Source organism: Cajanus cajan, chromosome 9, assembly GCF_000230855.2.
Source record: "Cajanus cajan strain Asha chromosome 9, NIPB_CcT2T_4, whole genome shotgun sequence".
Classification (NCBI taxonomy): domain Eukaryota; kingdom Viridiplantae; phylum Streptophyta; class Magnoliopsida; order Fabales; family Fabaceae; genus Cajanus; species Cajanus cajan.
In genome coordinates this window covers 22,657,753-22,677,254 of record NC_138525.1, presented here as the reverse complement: position 1 = coordinate 22,677,254, position 19,502 = coordinate 22,657,753, and the positions used below count along the sequence as shown (strand labels likewise).

At 31.7% G+C, this 19,502-nt stretch overlaps 1 protein-coding gene across 1 annotated transcript; it reads right to left on the bottom strand.

Annotated features, from left to right (window-relative positions):
• Positions 1 to 9,555: 9,555 nt before the first annotated feature.
• LOC109816011 (nuclease) lies at positions 9,556 to 11,601 on the bottom strand. Its single transcript, XM_020380859.3, has one exon. The coding sequence runs from the start codon at positions 11,440 to 11,442 to the stop codon at positions 9,832 to 9,834; it is 1,611 nt and encodes a 536-aa protein (XP_020236448.1). The 5' UTR covers positions 11,443 to 11,601; the 3' UTR covers positions 9,556 to 9,831.
• Between the last annotated feature and the right edge of the window lie 7,901 nt (positions 11,602 to 19,502).

Here is a 19,502-nt window from a genome sequence, read left to right as displayed (position 1 = left end):
GTATCTTCTTATACTCCAAACCCATTGGACATAGTATCTTTTTCGCCTCATAGTTGCAATTAGGTAATGTGTTATCTTCTAGAAGCATCTCCTTCAACAACTCCAACAATTCTGTGAAACTTTTATAAATCTAGCCATTTCTTGCTTTTAAACTAAACAATCTTAAAGTTATTGATAATTTTGTAAACATACTGCATCATGGATACAATGATTGCTCAAAATCAAACTTTAAGGTATCATACACATGTGCTCTTTCAAAATTTTCTTCACCAACATCATGTATCATCTTTTCTAAATTATTGTCCATCCCTTCAAAATTTTCAGTTGTTGACACCGTTGGAATGTCTAATATTTCTTCGTGCCATATCTATATTGTATAACTCTTCACAATACCAAATATAAATAGGTGATCACGTATTTTCCCAACTTCCTGACGTATCTGATTCAAACAACGAACGGATTGACAATAATATGCCCCTTTGATGAGTTTTCCATTTTCTCTTGCAAATTGCAAGAACTCTTCAACTCTGTTTCTGTACTCTTGACTAATGCGACGTGCATTCATCCAACTTCGATTCATTATCTATATATTAACACAAATTAACTATTGACTCAGTTATTCATAATTATTCTAACCTAAACTACAGACCTAAATAAAGGATATACAAAGGCAACGAGAAATAGCCTTGATGTAATCAAGATTTCAAGAGATACTAATTTCGGATAAAATCGATAGATACTTCTACTACTACGATGGTAAAATAAAGGCTAAATGCCTAATTTGGTCCCTCATAATAATTAAAAATTTTAATTTGGTCCCTCTTTATTTTTTGTTTCAATTTAGTCCCCAATAATTTAAAATAACATCAATGTGGGACTTCCGTCCAAATTCCACAAACGGTGTTAAATGTGGACGACTTGGATGCCACGTAGATGCATAGGTGGCAAGGTTTCCCCCTCCTTCTTTAATGCATCTGGAACGGTCCATTCTGAAACCAGAACAACCCGTTTTGCTTGCATATGTCATGTGTTAATTTTGCATCTGGAACAGCCCGTTCTCAAACCAGAACGGCTCGTTCCAGATGCACAATTAACACACAACGAGTGCAAGCAGAATGGACCATTCTGGTTTGAGAACGGGTCGTTCCAGATGCAAAATTAACACATGACATACGTATGTTTTCATTTAAAAAATATTCATAATATTAAATAATTTAAGTAATGATTTTATTTAATGATACAACGTGATAACTTTAGTTTTAGTACAACTTAAATTATTAATAGATCAATAAATACATTTATTTTCAACAAATTAGCTAATATATTAAGAAAGGATTTTCGAAACTAACCTCAAACGCATGCCCAATGCAATCGATCAGAAACTCAGGAACCACCCACTGATGTCCAAAAGCCGTTCGCCGAAAAGCACAGGCACCGGAAACGCCCAAACATAATCGAAGAACCCAATCGAAAATCGCATTGTTCTCTATTATGTACAAATATTGACGCGCGCGAAGAAGACGAAGTGGCGGGGGGAAATAAAAAGCTCTTTTACGTCGGACACAAGATACATCAGACGTAGATATGTTCAAATTTTACATCGGACCTCGTGGTATCCGACGTAAAAAACTTGATTATAATTTTAAAAATGCCACCGCATTTTTTTACGTCAGATTTTTATTTGTCCGACAAGAATACAGTAACGTAAATTCCATATTTTGTAGTAGTGATATGCATTTGACAAGTATACCAATTATCGTAGGTATTAAAGAGGACAAAAGTCCAAGTTATTGAATCTACAAGAACTTGAGTTTATAATTGTTTAATATAATTCTTACACTAAACAAATGTATAAAAGAAATTTTAAAATTTTTTAAATTGCAATACAAAATTTTATAGAAAACAATCTAACAAAGTGATTAAGAATTTTGAATTTAGATAGTAATAAGAGTAGTCATAGATTGATTTCACTAACCTTTCCTATGTAAATCCTCCCTAATTTTCATTTAATATTAGAAATTATATAATTAATTCAACTGTCTACAATTATATTAAACTCTAATTTCTTAAATGATAAATTCTATGTTGTTTAAAAGAAATCTCAATTCCGTGATAATTTTTATTAAACAATCTTGCATTAAGGTCAAGGATCAAAAGTTAATTCATAAGATTTATTCTAATTTCTTGGTAATAAATGTTAACATTTTACCTAGATCATAATTCTAAAAAGGTTTCTCATCCTGAATTAAAATTATAAAATCATGGATTAGTCAAAACACGCAGCAATTACAAAATAAAAGCAATTAGTTAATAAAAACAAAACAATATATTGAATAAGAACAGGGAAGTTACTTCAAGAATACATGATCTCCCTCTCACCAGATGCAAGCTCTTTCCTCCCAATGTTATGGTATCTTTTTTTGCCTTCTAAGAATAGTCTTTAGTTCTTTCTTAGTTTGGTCTTTACTAATCTCATCTATCAAACTTTTATATCTCTTTTTGGCATATCCCACTTAGGATGATCTAAGGGTTACTCACATGTCAGTTAAGGTTTCAAAATTTGTTCTAAAGGTTCAATTATCTAGCCATCAAGGTAGACACATTAAGGATTTTCTTAATTAAGATTCAAAATCATAATTCTTAAGAAACTCTATGTATCTCACTTGTAACACACTTAACTATTTTTTTTTTATCAAATGGTATATAAGATCATTACACTCACCAAAACTTTCGACTTATAATTTGAAAAACATTTATTCTAACCAACCAATTCATCCTACCTTAACAAGAAGTACTTACTTGTCATGTTTGCTAGCCTATCTAGCGGTAATCCATACTCATCTACCTTTTTCCACTATCAACATAACCACTTCAAAAGGTGACACACAAGTCCTAGCAACTATTTTGCTACAAGTTCTTCTATTTCTTCCTTTATGCTATATATATATATATATATATATATATATATATATATATATATATATATATATATATATATATATATATATATATGTATGTATGTATGTATCACTAGTAGAAAATAAGTATATTACGTCACCCCTTTTACGTCGAAAATACGAAAATCCGACGTAAAAAAAATGCGGTGGCATTTTTGTAATTTTTGCGAACTTTTTTACGTCGCACCTGGTAAGGTCCGACGTAAAAAGTCCAATCTACGTCGCACCTGGGAAGGTCTGACGTAAAAAGTCCAATTTACGTCGCACCCTACCAGGTCCGACGTAAAAAAGACGCAAATTTGAATAAGAGAGCGCGAGGCACACCGCGCGCATTCACTTTTCATACTTTTCATTTTTTTCTCTGTAAACCCTCTCCCTCTTCGTTGTGTAAATCCCTCCGCCTCCTACTCCTTCGGTCCTTCCTTCCTTATAATTTTTCTATCATTCAGTCTCCGTTCATACGACAAAAACAAGCAGTTTGCGTTCATACGACTAAATGTGTATTTTGAACTTATTATGTGTGTTTCTTTATATATTTTGAGTAGGAACAACCAGTGGCTGAAGCCAAGCCTGAGGAGAACAGAGAAGAGAAGCGATTCTGGGAAGAAAAGCGATTTCTGGGAGGAAAACCCAGAAGAAAAGCGATTTCTGGGAAGCAGAACGGGCCGTTCTGCTTGGAGAACGGCCCGTTCTCCAAGCAGTATGGGCCGTTCTCCAAACAGAATGCCCCGTTCTGCAAGTAGAACGGGCCGTTCTCCAAGGAGAACGGGCCGTGCTCCAAGCAGAACGGGCCGTTCTGTTGCATTCATTTTTCTTTTTTTTTTAGAAATTTTTCGATTTTTTACGTCGGACCTGGGTATGTCCGACGTAAATTTACGTCGGTTTTTGACCCCCGACGTAAATTTTACGTCTCCTGTAACGACGTCTGATGCTTTCCCGACGTAAATGGATTTAAATACCCGACGTAAAAAGGGTCTTTTGTACTAGTGTATGTATGTATGTATAAACATAGGTTACTATGTTATCCACTTAAAAAAGTAATTTTTCTAACTCATCCTAGAGGCACCACAAACACCAGAAGGTTTACTAAGATGGAAATTAAGATAAACATGGTATTCAACTTACTCTAAAAATTTTAGAAACTATGCTCACTTCTGACATCCCATGCAAGGACTTGACCTTTCTTTGTCCACTATAGAAACTCTATATCTCTCTTAAGTGATAACTAGATAGTTCTTCATTAAAAACACTTAGAAATCCTCTAAATAAAGGGATGTCACTCGTCTCTCTCATATTCTCAAGTTTCCAAGGAGAAAGATCGTGTATACTTGAACATTTCTTTTAAAGAAGTTTAACTTGGTTGACAATCATAACTTCACACTCTTACTCTTATCAAAAAAGGCATTTTATCAAGGCAGTTCAATATAGGTCGTGATTAAAGGATAATCAATTTATACAAAAGATCATGTTTAGTTAATTAAGAGATAACAAATCAAGTCAATTATAAAATTTCAACAAGTACTTGCAAAGGATATTATAAATAGGCAATAAAAATATAAACAAGACCACTAGTAGGAATTGCAACAATCAAATAATATTTTAAGGAAAAGAAAATAATTGAGTTTTGACAAACGAACGAGTGACATGGTCATGAATGAATAAGCTGCACAAAAATCAAATAGTACAACTAAAGGTTTTTTTTCTTCATGAAACAACTATCTTGGATTAAAATGTCAAACTTAAGAGGTTCAACATCACATGAATAAGGATTTTTTTATAGTCTCCAAAAGATCAGCATGCAAATGTTGTCCACCACTATTTGCACCCATGCTAGTAAGGTGAGTGATACCACCAACAACTACTACTTTTTAGGTAAGCAAGAAGTAACCAAACAAAGAAATCAAGACAAACAAACATACCACAACACAACCAATTACAAATCAAAACACACAATGATCACAACACACAACACATAGTTCGGTTTTGACACATTTTACCTCACATGCTAATATTCATAATATATAATTTTACAAATCATCATTATTTAAATTAAATCATACTTAATTATATAAAGAGTATACTTATTTATTTCCAAAAGCCTCTATATTATATTATTTCTAAAACCCATTTTATTTATTAAAAACATTTTATTAATTTTTATGAAAATTTACGGGGTTAGAAACAAAAATAGAGAGATTATTGAATCACTCAAATTATATTATTAGAAACAAAGTGATTTTTACAACAACTTTATCATAAAGAGAGAATACATCTATCATGTCTTTAAAAAAATATAACAATATTTGTTTTGTGGGGGTATTCCTTACCTCATTTGATTTGTTTGCTTTATGTTATTTTTACTAATATACTATTTACCCTTTTTTAATCATCCTATTTGCTTTGTTTTCATCTTATTTAATCCATTTTATTACGGTAGTTCTTGTTACATTATTCTATATTTTTTAAAACATAATAATAATAATGATAATAATAATAATAGTTTTATTACAATAAATCAAATAAGGTTTAATATTCATTAATTATTCATATTTTTTATGTGTGTCAGCAAATTATTATTGTTAGCATTTAATCATATGTATGTATAAATAAATTAACAAATACGAGCAGGTTAATTATGATAAAGATTTAAATATATGATTTCAATAAGGACACAGTCTAGGTTATTTTAATTTTAGAGATTTAAATAAATATATATTTGATTAAGTGGGAAACTCTCATGTATGTATTGATGATAATAAAACACATTTTTTTCTTGACTAATCACTACTCATATGCATAAATAATCATAAATTAAAATTATGCATATGTTTTTATATATGTTTGTATGGTTATATATTGTTTTTTAAAATGTCTCATGATATATGACCTCATTCTTCTTGTTTCTTTTGCTTGAAAAAAAAAAAGTTAACTAAAATATATAGATGCAAAATCCTGAACCTTTCATGGCTTTAATACATACCATCCTTTAGGGTATGCAATAGATAGGATACACAAAATATCAGTGACTTTCAAGGACAAGGATCCTGCGTCATAGCTCTTCCTCTACAGTCCCATGCTCGTTACTTTGAGCCTTTCACCAATTAACTATCTCATTTCGCTTAACAACATAGTTTCCTCTCATGTAAAAAATGAAAAATGACTATAAGAAAAGGATTGTATAAAAACACTTTTTTTTTTTTTTTCCTTTTCTTTTAACTGAGTAGTTGAAATAGAAAAGTAAGAGTGACTTTTGTTAGATTATGATAAATTATAGGTAGTTTGTAAATATTAAATTCATTTATTTTACTTGTGGGAAAGTAATTTAGTAAGAAATGAAAAAAAAATATCAAAGAATTAAAAAAAAAACGTGTTTAAAAGAGATAATTTAAGTAAATTTGTGAAAAAAGTGTGATGAGAGTCATATGAATTTAATTTCACTCTCTTGAGGGTGAATTTGTGTGAAATTTTTCTTAAAAATTACATGAACAAGAATATCCTTAAACTATTGTCTAAATAGTTAATTAATAAAGAATAAAACTATAATTATTTAAATAATATATTTTTACATTAAAAATCTAACTTTTATAAAATACACTATTAAAATATTAATTTATTATTATTATAATTTCACAGTATGTTTTAACTTATTTTTTTTTATTAAATCAATCCTTACATTTTCTCATTCATTCCCTCAAATTTTCCCCCCTCATTAGTATTTCAGTATTATCGAATCAATCAATAACGATTATTCATAATGTATAGCAAGACAATACATTTTTTAAAGAAAGGTTAATCTCAGGTCAATACATTTCCTTCATAGCAAAGTATTATCTGTATGGGTAAATATGATATCCTACTCAAATTAACTTGAACAAGTGTTATTCGCTTATTCTTATTAATTACTTAAAATTTTATGTAGCTACTGCAAATAAGAAAATAATAATAAATATCATATTAAGAAATTGAAAATAAAGTTAACATAAATGAGAATAGTGATTGTACTTTTTAATTTGTTTGTTATTTCATAAAGTGAAAAGAAAAATCTTCATTCTTAATAATCAAGAGAAAATAGTCTATGCACAATAGTATAAAAAAAATTTACCGTCATCCAGTAAAAAATTGTTTTGTATGGCCAATTTATTATTTTTATAAAAAATATTTAAAAGTCATACACACCCATAATTTATGATTATGCATATACATTAAGCTCTTATTCAAATACCAAGAAACTTGATTTTTTTTTTTAAATAAAACCTCAAATTAAAATCTTGTAAAAAAAACATGGAGAGGGTTAAAAACCCTTAAATAAATAGTTGAGGTCCAAATAATTTCTAGAATTTTGCAAAAAAAAAAAATATATTATTGTTGATGCTTGGACCGACCTAAAGCTTCTTTAATGTGAACAACAGTTCCGACAATAGCGGTGACTTGGCCTATGGACCAAAGACCAATAAATTTCTGAAGAAAACGTGTTAATACCTCTGTTGTTCAACCCTTCAACTACACATTAGATTTGGAAAGCATTTCTCTTTTTCTTTTCAGGTCTTGTATGTCCATTTTTTTTTGTCTAAATTTCATGCAGATGCATTGAAATGCGAGTGTTTCGAACTAAATTTTTCTTTTTTTGTTGAAAGAGTAATATGTTAATACAATATATACATTAAAAGAAGGGAATGAGACTCTTTATGTAGGAGTTGGGGTATCAAATGACAAAACAAATACATAATACCATTTTTTATTTTTTAATATTGTATTAGAATTCAAGTGTCATTATGCTTGTCCAAATGAAAACTATGTCTTATAATTACAGATTAACTTTTAGTTTGTCAATTTTAAGATATTGTGTCAACCATTTACATGAATTAAAAAAAATGTGTCACAGGTAATAAAAGTTAAATTAACATAAGTAACTATAACAAAACCCTGATTTTCATTTATATGGTAAGATGAAGCTCTATGAAAAATGAATGAATATGACATGAACGTGGATAGGTGTGCTTCTCTTATTTACTATTATTTCTAGTTATAATAATTATAAGAAACAAGTTAGATTTTTCTTTAACTCTAATTATAAATAACAATCAATATAATAGTTTTTAAAGTTATTCAAGATTAAATTTCTTTTATATCTTAATTATTATTAATTTTATTTTCTATGTATTTACTTAAAACTAACATTAAATACAACTAGAGTAAAAGAATATATTTAAAATAGAAGTTAAATTTATGATAAAATTAATTGAAAGTAATCATATTAATTACTTAATTAACCTTGATAATTTGTACTGGATTGTTTGTAGTTTTATACAGAGCCAAGTCATTGATCAAACAGGCAACAGAATATAAGCTTCATTTTTTAAAGTCAAGCTACACAGAAGCACAGAAATTTGGATGGTGCTAGATTTGAAGCACTCAACTCTCAATCTCAACCTCATCCGTCAAAAAGAATTGCTATAAAAGTCATCCTCCCTGTATTGAGATCAGAACGGAGAAAGTTTATTAAGTCATGCTGGTCAACAATTTAAACTAAACTGTTCCCAAGAATGAGTTGAACTATCAAATAACAATAATGCTATTCACACATCTTTTTTATAACATATTTTACAACTCATTTTTTCTTTTTATTTCTCTCTACTGCATCACCCTTCTTGTATCACACTTTTCTCTCTCCTTATTTTAAAAAGTATTGTGGAAAAGACATGAGTGAGACTAGCATTACTCATGAAATAAATATATACTAAAACCATAATTTGAAAATGAAAGATGCAGAAGTGGTGTCAATAAGATTAAGAATCAGCATCAATCACTTGACAAAACCACAATCTGTTATTATACCATTTTCTTACACTTAAATGATACGATCTCAGTCAATAATTAATCACCGTTGACTTTAATTACAAGATTACATTGGAAAGCTAGTTCTAGAATGATTCTATTTTAGTGTAGGTCCATCAACAATGCATTTTCCTGGCTAACAGACAAGAACTGAAGAAAGACATTGCACTAGACAGATACATCATTCAAGCTCCTCAACATCACAGGATTCCTGTAGTGTGTTATTTATAATGATGTAATTCACTCTTCCATAGGAAGGTTGCGTCATTTCTCTGTCAAGAGGTGTGCTTCAACAAACTGATGCAAGTGAGTTATATTAATTAATCTTCAGATAATGATGGATAGGATAAAAAACTATGAAGGGTGCTTTTAGACAAACAACTTAATTAAGTACTTATTGAATAAGTGTTTATCAATTGTCATAATAAACACATGTCTATAAGTTATTTCTATAGTCGAAGAGGAAATACGGTTAAATTGTTTCCATATAGGTTTCAAGTTGTTATCATAAGTTATTTTCATAAGCTCTGTCAAATACTTACACTAATGCTTATGCTTAGGTCATGGATTCAAATCCAGAAAACAGTCTCTCTGCTTGGGAAGGTAAGGTTGACATCTACCCTTTAAGAATACCAGCTTCCAATTATTGTAACTGGTGTGTAAGAATCCACAAACTTTGTATATAAGCATAAAAACAACATAGGTCAAGAATATGATATTACAAAATCACAAGTTACCAACAGAGTCCAAGGAAGAAAAGAAATGCTACAAAAGAATGTCCTAATTTTACTATTCAATCTCTTATTTGGCAATTGAAGTATGGAATTGGGTTTACAAATTCAGGATCTAACCCTGTGCAGACTATCATCACATATCTGTTGAAAGGGCCAATACATCTTTTACATACAAAGCCCCTTCAACAAACAATGACCTATGACTTCAATAAACACCATGTAATTGTAAACAAGCAAAAGAATCATGACCTCAAGAAGCAAAATGGTATACATACACCATTAGCTATCAAACACAACCTTTTCAGTTAAACAAAAGAAGTTCCAGCCAAGCCATGATGCAGAAGATTATGAGCAATTGCATCCCTAGCCTTCATGGAGCTCATTGACCTCAAAACAACCTCAGGCACCATCTCATCATCCACCAAATCAACCTTCAGCTCAGGGTCCATCTTCTCCCCCTTCAACTCACAAATATTATGCAACACACAACAAGCCCCTAGCACAACAGGCAAGTCCTGCAGCTTCACCTCGGTCCTCTTCTGCAAACAACACCACCTCCCTTTCAACCTTGCAAAAGCCTCCCTAGCCACCCTCTGAACCTCCCCAATCTTCTCATTGAAAGCATGCTGAGTCCAAGTGAGATTCTGCTGACTATAAGGCACCAAAACCCAATCCATCAAAGGGTACCCTGAACTCCCCACAATCCACAAACCCTTCAGAAGCCCCCCATTAGCCCTTTGAAAAAGGGCACTCTTTTCCAACACCTGATCATCAGGCATTGAGCCAGGCCAACCAATGCACACATCAGTGAACACCCCTCTATGATCCACCACCCCCTGAACAGTTATACTATAAGAAGTCTTCTGGTTCCTCTCAGTGTGCCTCTTGTTGAAATAAGCAGCCACACTAATCTTAGGAGCAATAATAGGCACATGAGAAGTATACATAGACCCCACCACATTTGGAATCCCTGAAACACCCTCAAACTCACTCTTCACCCTCCTCAATGCACCCTCATCAGGCCACTGCAAGTACTTAGGCATAAGCACAGTTTTAATAGCAGTGCAAACCTCAAGAACAAGTTTATGACAAGTTGATATCCCCAAACCAAACCTCTTTGACACAATCCTAAGAGGGTCACCAGTGGCCAACCTCCACAAACAAACCGCCACCCTTTGCCTCACAGGAATAGCATTCCTCAAAGTGGTGTCTTCCTTCACAATAGCAGAATTCAACTCCTCACATATCATGTCAAAAGTTTCCCTTCCCATCCTAAAAGCCTTCCTAAACTCTTCCTCGGGAAAACCCTCTTTGTTACACTCATCCCACCACGCCCCTGAACGGTCCTTCACCCACAACCTTCTCTGCGAACCCCCCACACCCGATTTCACCCCTTCAACCGCACCCTCCCCCTCCCTCTCACACGCCGCAACCGCCACCGCACGTGCCATGCCACGTGACTTCTTTCTCTTCACCCTCTCGGACTCCTCCACGTGGCTGTAGTACTCGTCCAGATTCTCATAATACTGAAGCATGGCCTTGGTTTTCTTCCTGTGATTCGTCTCCAACGAAAACTTCTCCTCCTCAGAGACCTTGTTGTTGTGTTGCTGCTCCATCTTCTCTTGCTCATCCAACAACAGAATCGAAGTGAGGATACCCTTTAGTTCCTCCTTCTTCTTCTTGCTCCTCTTGGTGTTGCTTCCTTGTTCCTCTTGGTTGTTGGATGAACCATCATCCTCATCGTCATCATCGTCTTGGTTTTTTCTGCGGCGCTTTCTGCCGGTGGTGGAAGCAGCGTTGTTGTTGCTGTTGTTGTTATCACTGTTGGGGTGGTTCATTTGATCGAAGGAAGATTGGAGCAAGGTGTAAAGGTAAGAGAGGGATTCAGGGTCTGCAAACGTTGTTGGGAGTTTCATAAAGACAAAACGAAACACGAAGAGAGAAAGAAATTGTGGTTGTGAGGGAACACAACACAATTTGGCAAGTACACCAAGTCTTAGGAGGCTTGTGTTGTGTTATGTTGTTATTGTGTCTCTTTGCGTTGAGTTTTGGTTTGGTGTGAATTAGTATTTTATTTTATACTATGATGATATTATATATGTTTTGAGGTGTGAACGCGTGGTATGGTGTGAACGCGTGGTATGGTGTGAACGCGTAGATTGAAGTTTGAGGAAAATAATGAGTGAGGAGATGCCACTGTTGTTTAACTCATTAAATAATCGATTATTAGCGTAAGACGGGGCTTTGGACTTTCCGGTTTTCCTTGCATTTGTTTAATTCACGGATCCATTAAAGTATATACAAATGAAATCAAAAGCTTGTGTCTAAAACTTAATCACCCTAAATTTTATTATTATTTTTAGGTGGTGCTTGTTTTATTTCATAAACTTTAGGATTTCTCTTACAATATAAAAACAATTATTGAAAACAAAAGTAAATTAAGCCCAATTTTTTGTCTGTAAAATTGTCAGATGAACTTAGAGAAACCCAAAAATACCCTAAAAATAAAGTGGTTGAAAGATTTTATTAAATAGAATTAATATTTTTTAAAAATAATATGATTTTAACACATGGATAAAAAATATCCATTGATTGACATCTAATAGGATTGTATAAGTGTATCTTTCTTTAAAGTTTATCATCCATTTTACTCTTAACTTTTATGTAATTTCTTTTTTATCTTCCTGCATAACTCTAATGATATTATTTAGAGTAATATAGAAATAATTTTCTATAAAAATGGTCACACTAGTGTTAAAACTTACCTTCACACTCCCGAAGTAGTTTAACCAACCATGATTATTAAGATAAAATATATACTATAATTATAAAAATAAAAAAAATAAAAAAACTCTGGTATTATATATATATATATTTTTTTTTGTCCTATTCATAAATATTTTCTATTGTGTATTTGAATACAAGATAAAAAGTTGAAAACAAAATGAATTCAATCAAAATGCATTAATGTTGTGAATTTTTTTCAGTTAATACATTAAGCTGATTAGAAATTGTCGTATATAAGAAAATATTGTTGACTTTTGTGACAGTCCTTTTAAATGACAAACCTAAGAAAAAAATTTAGTTAGTTGGAGATGTAAAAAAAGTACAAGTGTTTACACTACAATCTATCATAATTATAATTATAATTATGATTATAAGAAGTATTTATATATGTTTGAATACTTTTATATTATGTTTGAATGAATATACAATAAATATCTCTATTAGTATTTGTATGTTTAATCACTATCAACATTAATGGAAGGAAAGGAAATAGATGTTGTGAAATAATTATAGATTTTTTTTTTAAATAAAAAAGATTACAAAAATAATTACAATAAAGATTGAATCTAGATCTTTATATTTTTAACTATTCTAATCCTTTTTTATTCAATTAATCCTGTAGTCGAAATAATTATAGATGATAACCTTAGTAATGAGAAATGATTAATTTGAAGAAAAGAGGAACAACGAAGGATGACGTAAGAACAAGGTAACGGTGCTAGTGTGAACACGATTTAGGATTGGAATTTTTCGAGATTGGATTTGGCGGTGTCAGGTATAGGACAGACGCACCCTTGGAATTTTCCTAATTTATGTTCTGATTCTTCCCACTTTCCCAATTATCAAACTTTCATTAGTTGCATATGGGATTCTCATTATCTCAATTAATAATAAATAAGCCTAAGCACCCTAGTTAATTTTTTTTTTTCATTCTCAAATAATTATCTTTTTGATTCACTTAGTATCAAACACATGGATCTTTAAAAAAAAAATGGAAAAGGGTCAAAAATATTGCACTAGTTTTAGTTAATTCTTAAAATATTTTTTTTTATCCAAAGGTCATTTGTTTAAATAATATTGGATTTAGTTCTCATTAACAAATGATTACTGATCGATAAAAATTAATAATATTTTAAAAAATTATTAAAAGATATATTATTTTATTTATTTTTGGGTACTCACGGGATCTTGTGGGCCTGATGCCTCGATGATGCTAATGGAATATAAGGCGTGGCCGCGTGGAGACTGTGAGACCCAATCACGAACATATCCATAGCAAAAAATGTGGGGTAAGACCACTGATTGAAGATAATGGTACAGAAATAATTTTACTTTTTTTTTTTGTAAATTATATAAATCTTGTAGAGGATAAGATCTTGATCTACTTGTGATGATGCTGGATTAAGTTTATTTTAATATATACCATTAATCAAAATGCTTCTTGGTTTAAAGTATTTATTTTCAGAAAACTAGTGTTTGAATTTTTTTTCTCTCTCAAAACATACCATAACTTCGTACATATTATTACTCATGCCATTATTTGCTTAGGATTATAAATATCCTCCCTAGAAGAGAATCCTACTTAACAGATTTTATTTATTTATTTTTTTTTGCATAAAATTAGATCTCTACATTATTTGAAACAAACCAAATGAATATAATCTTTATCCTAAAAAAACATATAATCCTTAATCAATCATCGATATGTACCACATATATAATTCTTATCCTAAAAAAGTACATAACCCTTGAATCAATCTTCAATATGTTACTTTTTCTAGCAAATGCAAGATATTATAAATTTAATGTACGTTCAAAATTATATCATTACCAAACTTCACCTAATTGTACATAGAGTTATACAACTTTTCTCTATAATATTTTTTATTAGATGAAAATAACGTAATCTAAAATATTAAAAAAATTAAAATTGAAAATTGTTAATATAAATTATTCGATACTTGTATTCTTTAATTGAGAACTATAGATCGATAAGGATTAGAGATACTTTTACATGAACTGAATCAGTAGATAAAAATTATAAAATAAAAAAAGTTGAAAATTATCTGTTAATTTTGAAGAAGATGCGCGGCATCATGACAGCTAAATTCCGTTCTCATCTTGTGTTTGTGCTGAATTTATGAATACATTAGTGGCATTTATTAGGTAGGCAGTTAGTTTAACGTTTTGCCAAAAAATGTGTTTGTTGAGATTAGGCATTCTTTTCTAAGAAGGCATGAACATGGAAGACTTTGACATTGAGCATGCATGTTCATACTTCAGATTTCCCTACCCCACCCTCTTGCAGCATGATATCATGATTCAACAATATACGCTACTTTTGACCTTTTGTCTCTAACCATGGCCGGGGTAGCAAGTAAACGAATGTGCTTAAAGTTGTGGATGTGCTAACTCAATTTGCATTCTATGAGTGCAAAGTATCATATCTTGTGCATGTACAAAAATCATAGATACTCAAATTAAAAGTCTCTTCATAAAAGCCTTGTTTCATAACGTAAAGGTGTTTGTTTTAAATAATTTCGGTTTAGTGTAAAAACAAATTAATGATTCACGAAAAAAATCTCAACCACCCTTCCTATGTTTTTATATGCTTTTTTTTTTAATAGACTATTTATACAAGAAATTCTCCTAAATTCTCTAAGAAATATCTTATTCACTCATGTATATATAGTTAATCATCTATACATTGCTAGTAAAACTGGAAACCAATCATATCTTTTAAAGTTATTTATTTTATTATTATTTCATTAAATAAGTAACTGACATGTCACTATTAAAAGATATGATTGGTTATTAGTGTAAAAAAACTTTACACTAACAGTGTATAGTTGATTAACTTTTATATATATATATATATATATATATATATATATATATATATATATATATATATATATATATCGTATCTTATAAATTTAAGAGATTTTGGTATGGTTAATTTTTATTTTTTCAAATCTTATTATTTTTGTCTCTTTTCTTATTCAATAAATGATCATTGATGACAATATGCATGGATCAGCAAGTGTCATGAAAGCAACCAAAAATCTTATGAAACAACAATAGTTGTAATTAATGTATAAAATTAATTATAGAGAAAAAAGTAAGATGTTGAGTTGTCTTTGTAACATCCCTCGAATTTGACATCTAAACGGTTTCCACGATACTTTACATAACTCCTTGTTGGTCAAAACCTTTCATCAGACAAAACTCTCCATAAGTAATCCTTTGTGAGATATCCATCCGCCTCTAGAATCAACAACTGGCCCCACAAACCAACACAAGAATTTTTAGCATATTTTGTCATCACTTGCACTTTCTAGAAAATTTCACAAAAGATCATTTATCCCTAAATTGTTCCAAGTCAAACACGCTTAATTGTGAAGTTCTTATATGATGAGATACCGAAAAGTAAATGCATCTTGTTGGTATAGGTAATAAAAATTAATTCTCTTAAGTCATTCTCAACTATACAATCTTTGGATCCCTCTCATTTCGATGTGTCCTAGCTATAACAAGCCTACCAACTTCCCCTTTAGTTCGTCCCCAAATCACACCGTACTAGGAGAGATGACCTGCTTTGGTACCATTTGTAACACTCCTCAAATTTAACTTCTCAATGATTTCACTCCTCAACACTTCACACGGTGATATTTTACATAACACTTTGTTGGTCAAAATTCTTCACTGGTCAATACCCTCCATGGTAGCCCTTTTTGATATCCTCGTCCACCTTTTCTTATTCAATAAATGATCATTGATGAAAATATGCATGGATCAGCGAGTGACATGAAAGCAACCAAAAATCTTACGAAACAATAGTTGTAATTAATGTATAAAATTAATTATAGAGAAAAAAGTAAGATGTTGAGTTATCTTTGTAACACCCCTCGGATTTCACGTCTCAACGGTGTCCACGATACTTCACATAACTCCTCATTGATCAAAACCTTTCATCGGACAAAACCCTCCATAGGTAACTCTTTGTGAGATGTCCATCCGTCTTTAGAATCAACGACTGGCCTCACAAACCAACACAAGAATTTTTAGCATATTTTGTCATCACTTGCACACTTTCTAGAAAATTTCACAAAAGATCATTTATCCCTAAATTGTTCCAAGTCAAACACGCTCAATTGTGAAGTTCTTATATGATGAGCTACCGAAAAGTAAATGCATCTTGTTGGTATAGGTAATAAAAATTAATTCTCTTAAGTCATTCTCAACTATACAATCCTTGGATCCCTCTCATTTTGATGTGTCCTAGCTATAACAAGCCTGCCAACTTCCCCTTTAGTTCGTCCCCAAATCACACCGTACTAGGAGAGATGACCTGCTTTGGTACCATTTGTAACACTCCTCAAATTTAACTTCTCAATGATTTCACTCCTCAACACTTCACACGATGATATTTTACATAACTCTTTGTTGGTCAAAATCCTTCACTGGTCAAAACCCTCCATGGATAGCCCTTTTTGATATCCTCATCCACCTTTTCTTATTCAATAAATGATCATTGATGACAATATGCATGGATCAGCGAGTGACATGAAAGCAACCAAAAATCTTACGAAACAACAATAGTTGTAATTAATGTATAAAATTAATTATAGAGAAAAAAGTAAGATGTTGAGTTGTCTTTGTAACACCCCTCGGATTTGACATCTCAACGGTTTCCATGATACTTCACATAACTCCTCATTGGTCAAAACCTTTCATCGGAAAAAACCCTCCATAGGTAACCCTTTGTGAGATGTCCATTCGCCTCTAGAATCAACAACTGACCCCACAAATCAACACAAGACTTTTTAGCATGTTTTGTCATCACTTGCACACTTTCTAGAAAATTTCACAAAAGATCATTTATCCCTAAATTGTTCCAAGTCAAACACGCTTAATTGTGAAGTTCTCATGTGATGAACTACCGAAAAGTAAATGCATCTTGTTGGTATAGGTAATAAAAATTAATTCTCTTAATTCATTCTCAACTATATAATCACTGGATCCCTCTCATTTCGATGTGTCATAGCTATAACAAGCCCACCAACTTCCCCTTTAGTTCGTCCCCAAATCACACCGTACTAGGAGAGATGACCTGCTTTGGTACCATTTGTAACACTCCTCAAATTTAACGTCTCAATGATTCCACTCCTCAACACTTCACACAGTGATATTTTACATAACTCTTCGTTGGTCAAAATCCTTCACTGGTCAAAATCCTCCATGGATAGCCCTTTTTGATATCCTCGTCCACCTTTAGAATCAATGACTAACCCCACAAACCAATACAAGGCTTTTGTCTATTTTGTTTTCACTCGCACACTTTTTAGGAAATTTTTAAGAAGGTCACCCATCCCTAAATTGTTTCATGTCAAGTACGCTTAATTATAGAGTTCTTATATGATGAACTACCGAAAAGTAGATGCATCTAATTGGTATAGGTAGTACAAATTAATTTCCTTAAGTCATCCTCTACTATACAATCTTGGGATTCCTCTAATTTCAATGTGTCCAGGCTATTATAGTTTTCAAGAGGTGTTAGCATTTTGGAGGTGATCAGAGAAGGAAATTAATGTAGGTATAATGATCTTGCGGTGGTAAAGCTATCACTACTAACCCAATTCATGTTTGTATTCTTATGTGCAGACAAGTTTAGTTATCATGTGTCACATAATAACACAATCACTTGGTCTTGAGCACATATATAATTAAGTTCTCAAATTGTCATTAGTCAAATTAAACCTAAATTTTATATATATATATATATATATATATATATATATATAAAGGTTATGATATGCAGACATCATTATAAGATAAAAACATCCCAACAACATCGACACCTCCACCTCCAAACCTACCAATCATTTTCCAACCATGAGAATATTATTAAAAAGCAAAAAGAAAAGGAGCAAAAGTACAATGGGACTAGGTCAAAACTCACAAGAAAAATCAACAAAACTTATAGGAGGACAATCTACATTGCTTGCACACAAAAAATTCATGCAAGAAAAAATAGGTAAAACATCCCACCAAACATAGTCTAAATGACTAGCAAGACCATAACCCACTAGTTTATCCACACTTTGATTCCCTTCTTTAAAAATGTGCACCGTAAGAAGATGCATATATGAGTTGAGATGAATACATTTTTGCCAATGTTTACGAATGTCCCAAGGAACCAAACTAGTCTCCTGGAAAGTAGCTAAAGCTAATTTAGAATCACACTCCACCTTCAAGTTATTCCATCCTACATCATGCGCATGTTCAGTGGTCATCATGATCACAACAAGCTCAACTTAAAGAGTTGTTGTAATGCCAATATAAGAGGAAAAATGATGTGGACATAAAAGCCCAAACTCAAGAGGCCCATGATCAGAAGGCCCAAGTCCACGACGAAGAGGATAAAGATCAAGATCCAATTCAAATCTTAGGTGGGCCTATGACTAGAGGGATGCTTAAAAAAAACCCAAGAGGCATTGCAGCACAAAGTGGCCCATTTGCTAGAGACCCAACAATCGACTCAACACATGGAGGAGGCTAGACTTATTACATGCATAGCTTGCTTGGAGAGCTAGGAGGCCAACTGGAAGATTTAGTTTTTATTTTATTATTATTATCTTTTTGTCTTAAGTTTTAAAGTTGTGTTAATTTTGTTTAGTTTTTATTTTATTATTATTATCTTTTTATGTTTTAAGTTTTAAAGTTGTGTTAGTTTTTTTTTGTAAAAGGAAGTATTAAAAATAATAAACTGCTACATTTCAAGATTTGAAACCAAGACCTTAAGCTTATAATGTTTTCATCAAACCACTTGGGCATATTAGCTTCTGTTGGGATATTAGTATTTTAATTTTCTTTATTTACTTCCAGATGAGGCAAACTCAAACTAAAGTTGTATTAAACATTTTGGGAATTGAGAAAAGGGACAGATTATTCAGATTATATTTTTTTTGTGAGTTTTAGCTCTACTAGGGTTCTTCCTTGCATCAACTGATCTTATCAAGAATTCTCCAATTCTTGTGGCGATCTTTCTTGGCTTATCAAATAATCGTATTTGTGGTGCCTTCCTTATAATCGATTGATTCATATCATTTGGTATCAGAGCTTCAGCTCTGGGTTTGGAATGGAAATGGAAATTTACTATACAAGATGTTTGGTTGACGACTCTCTG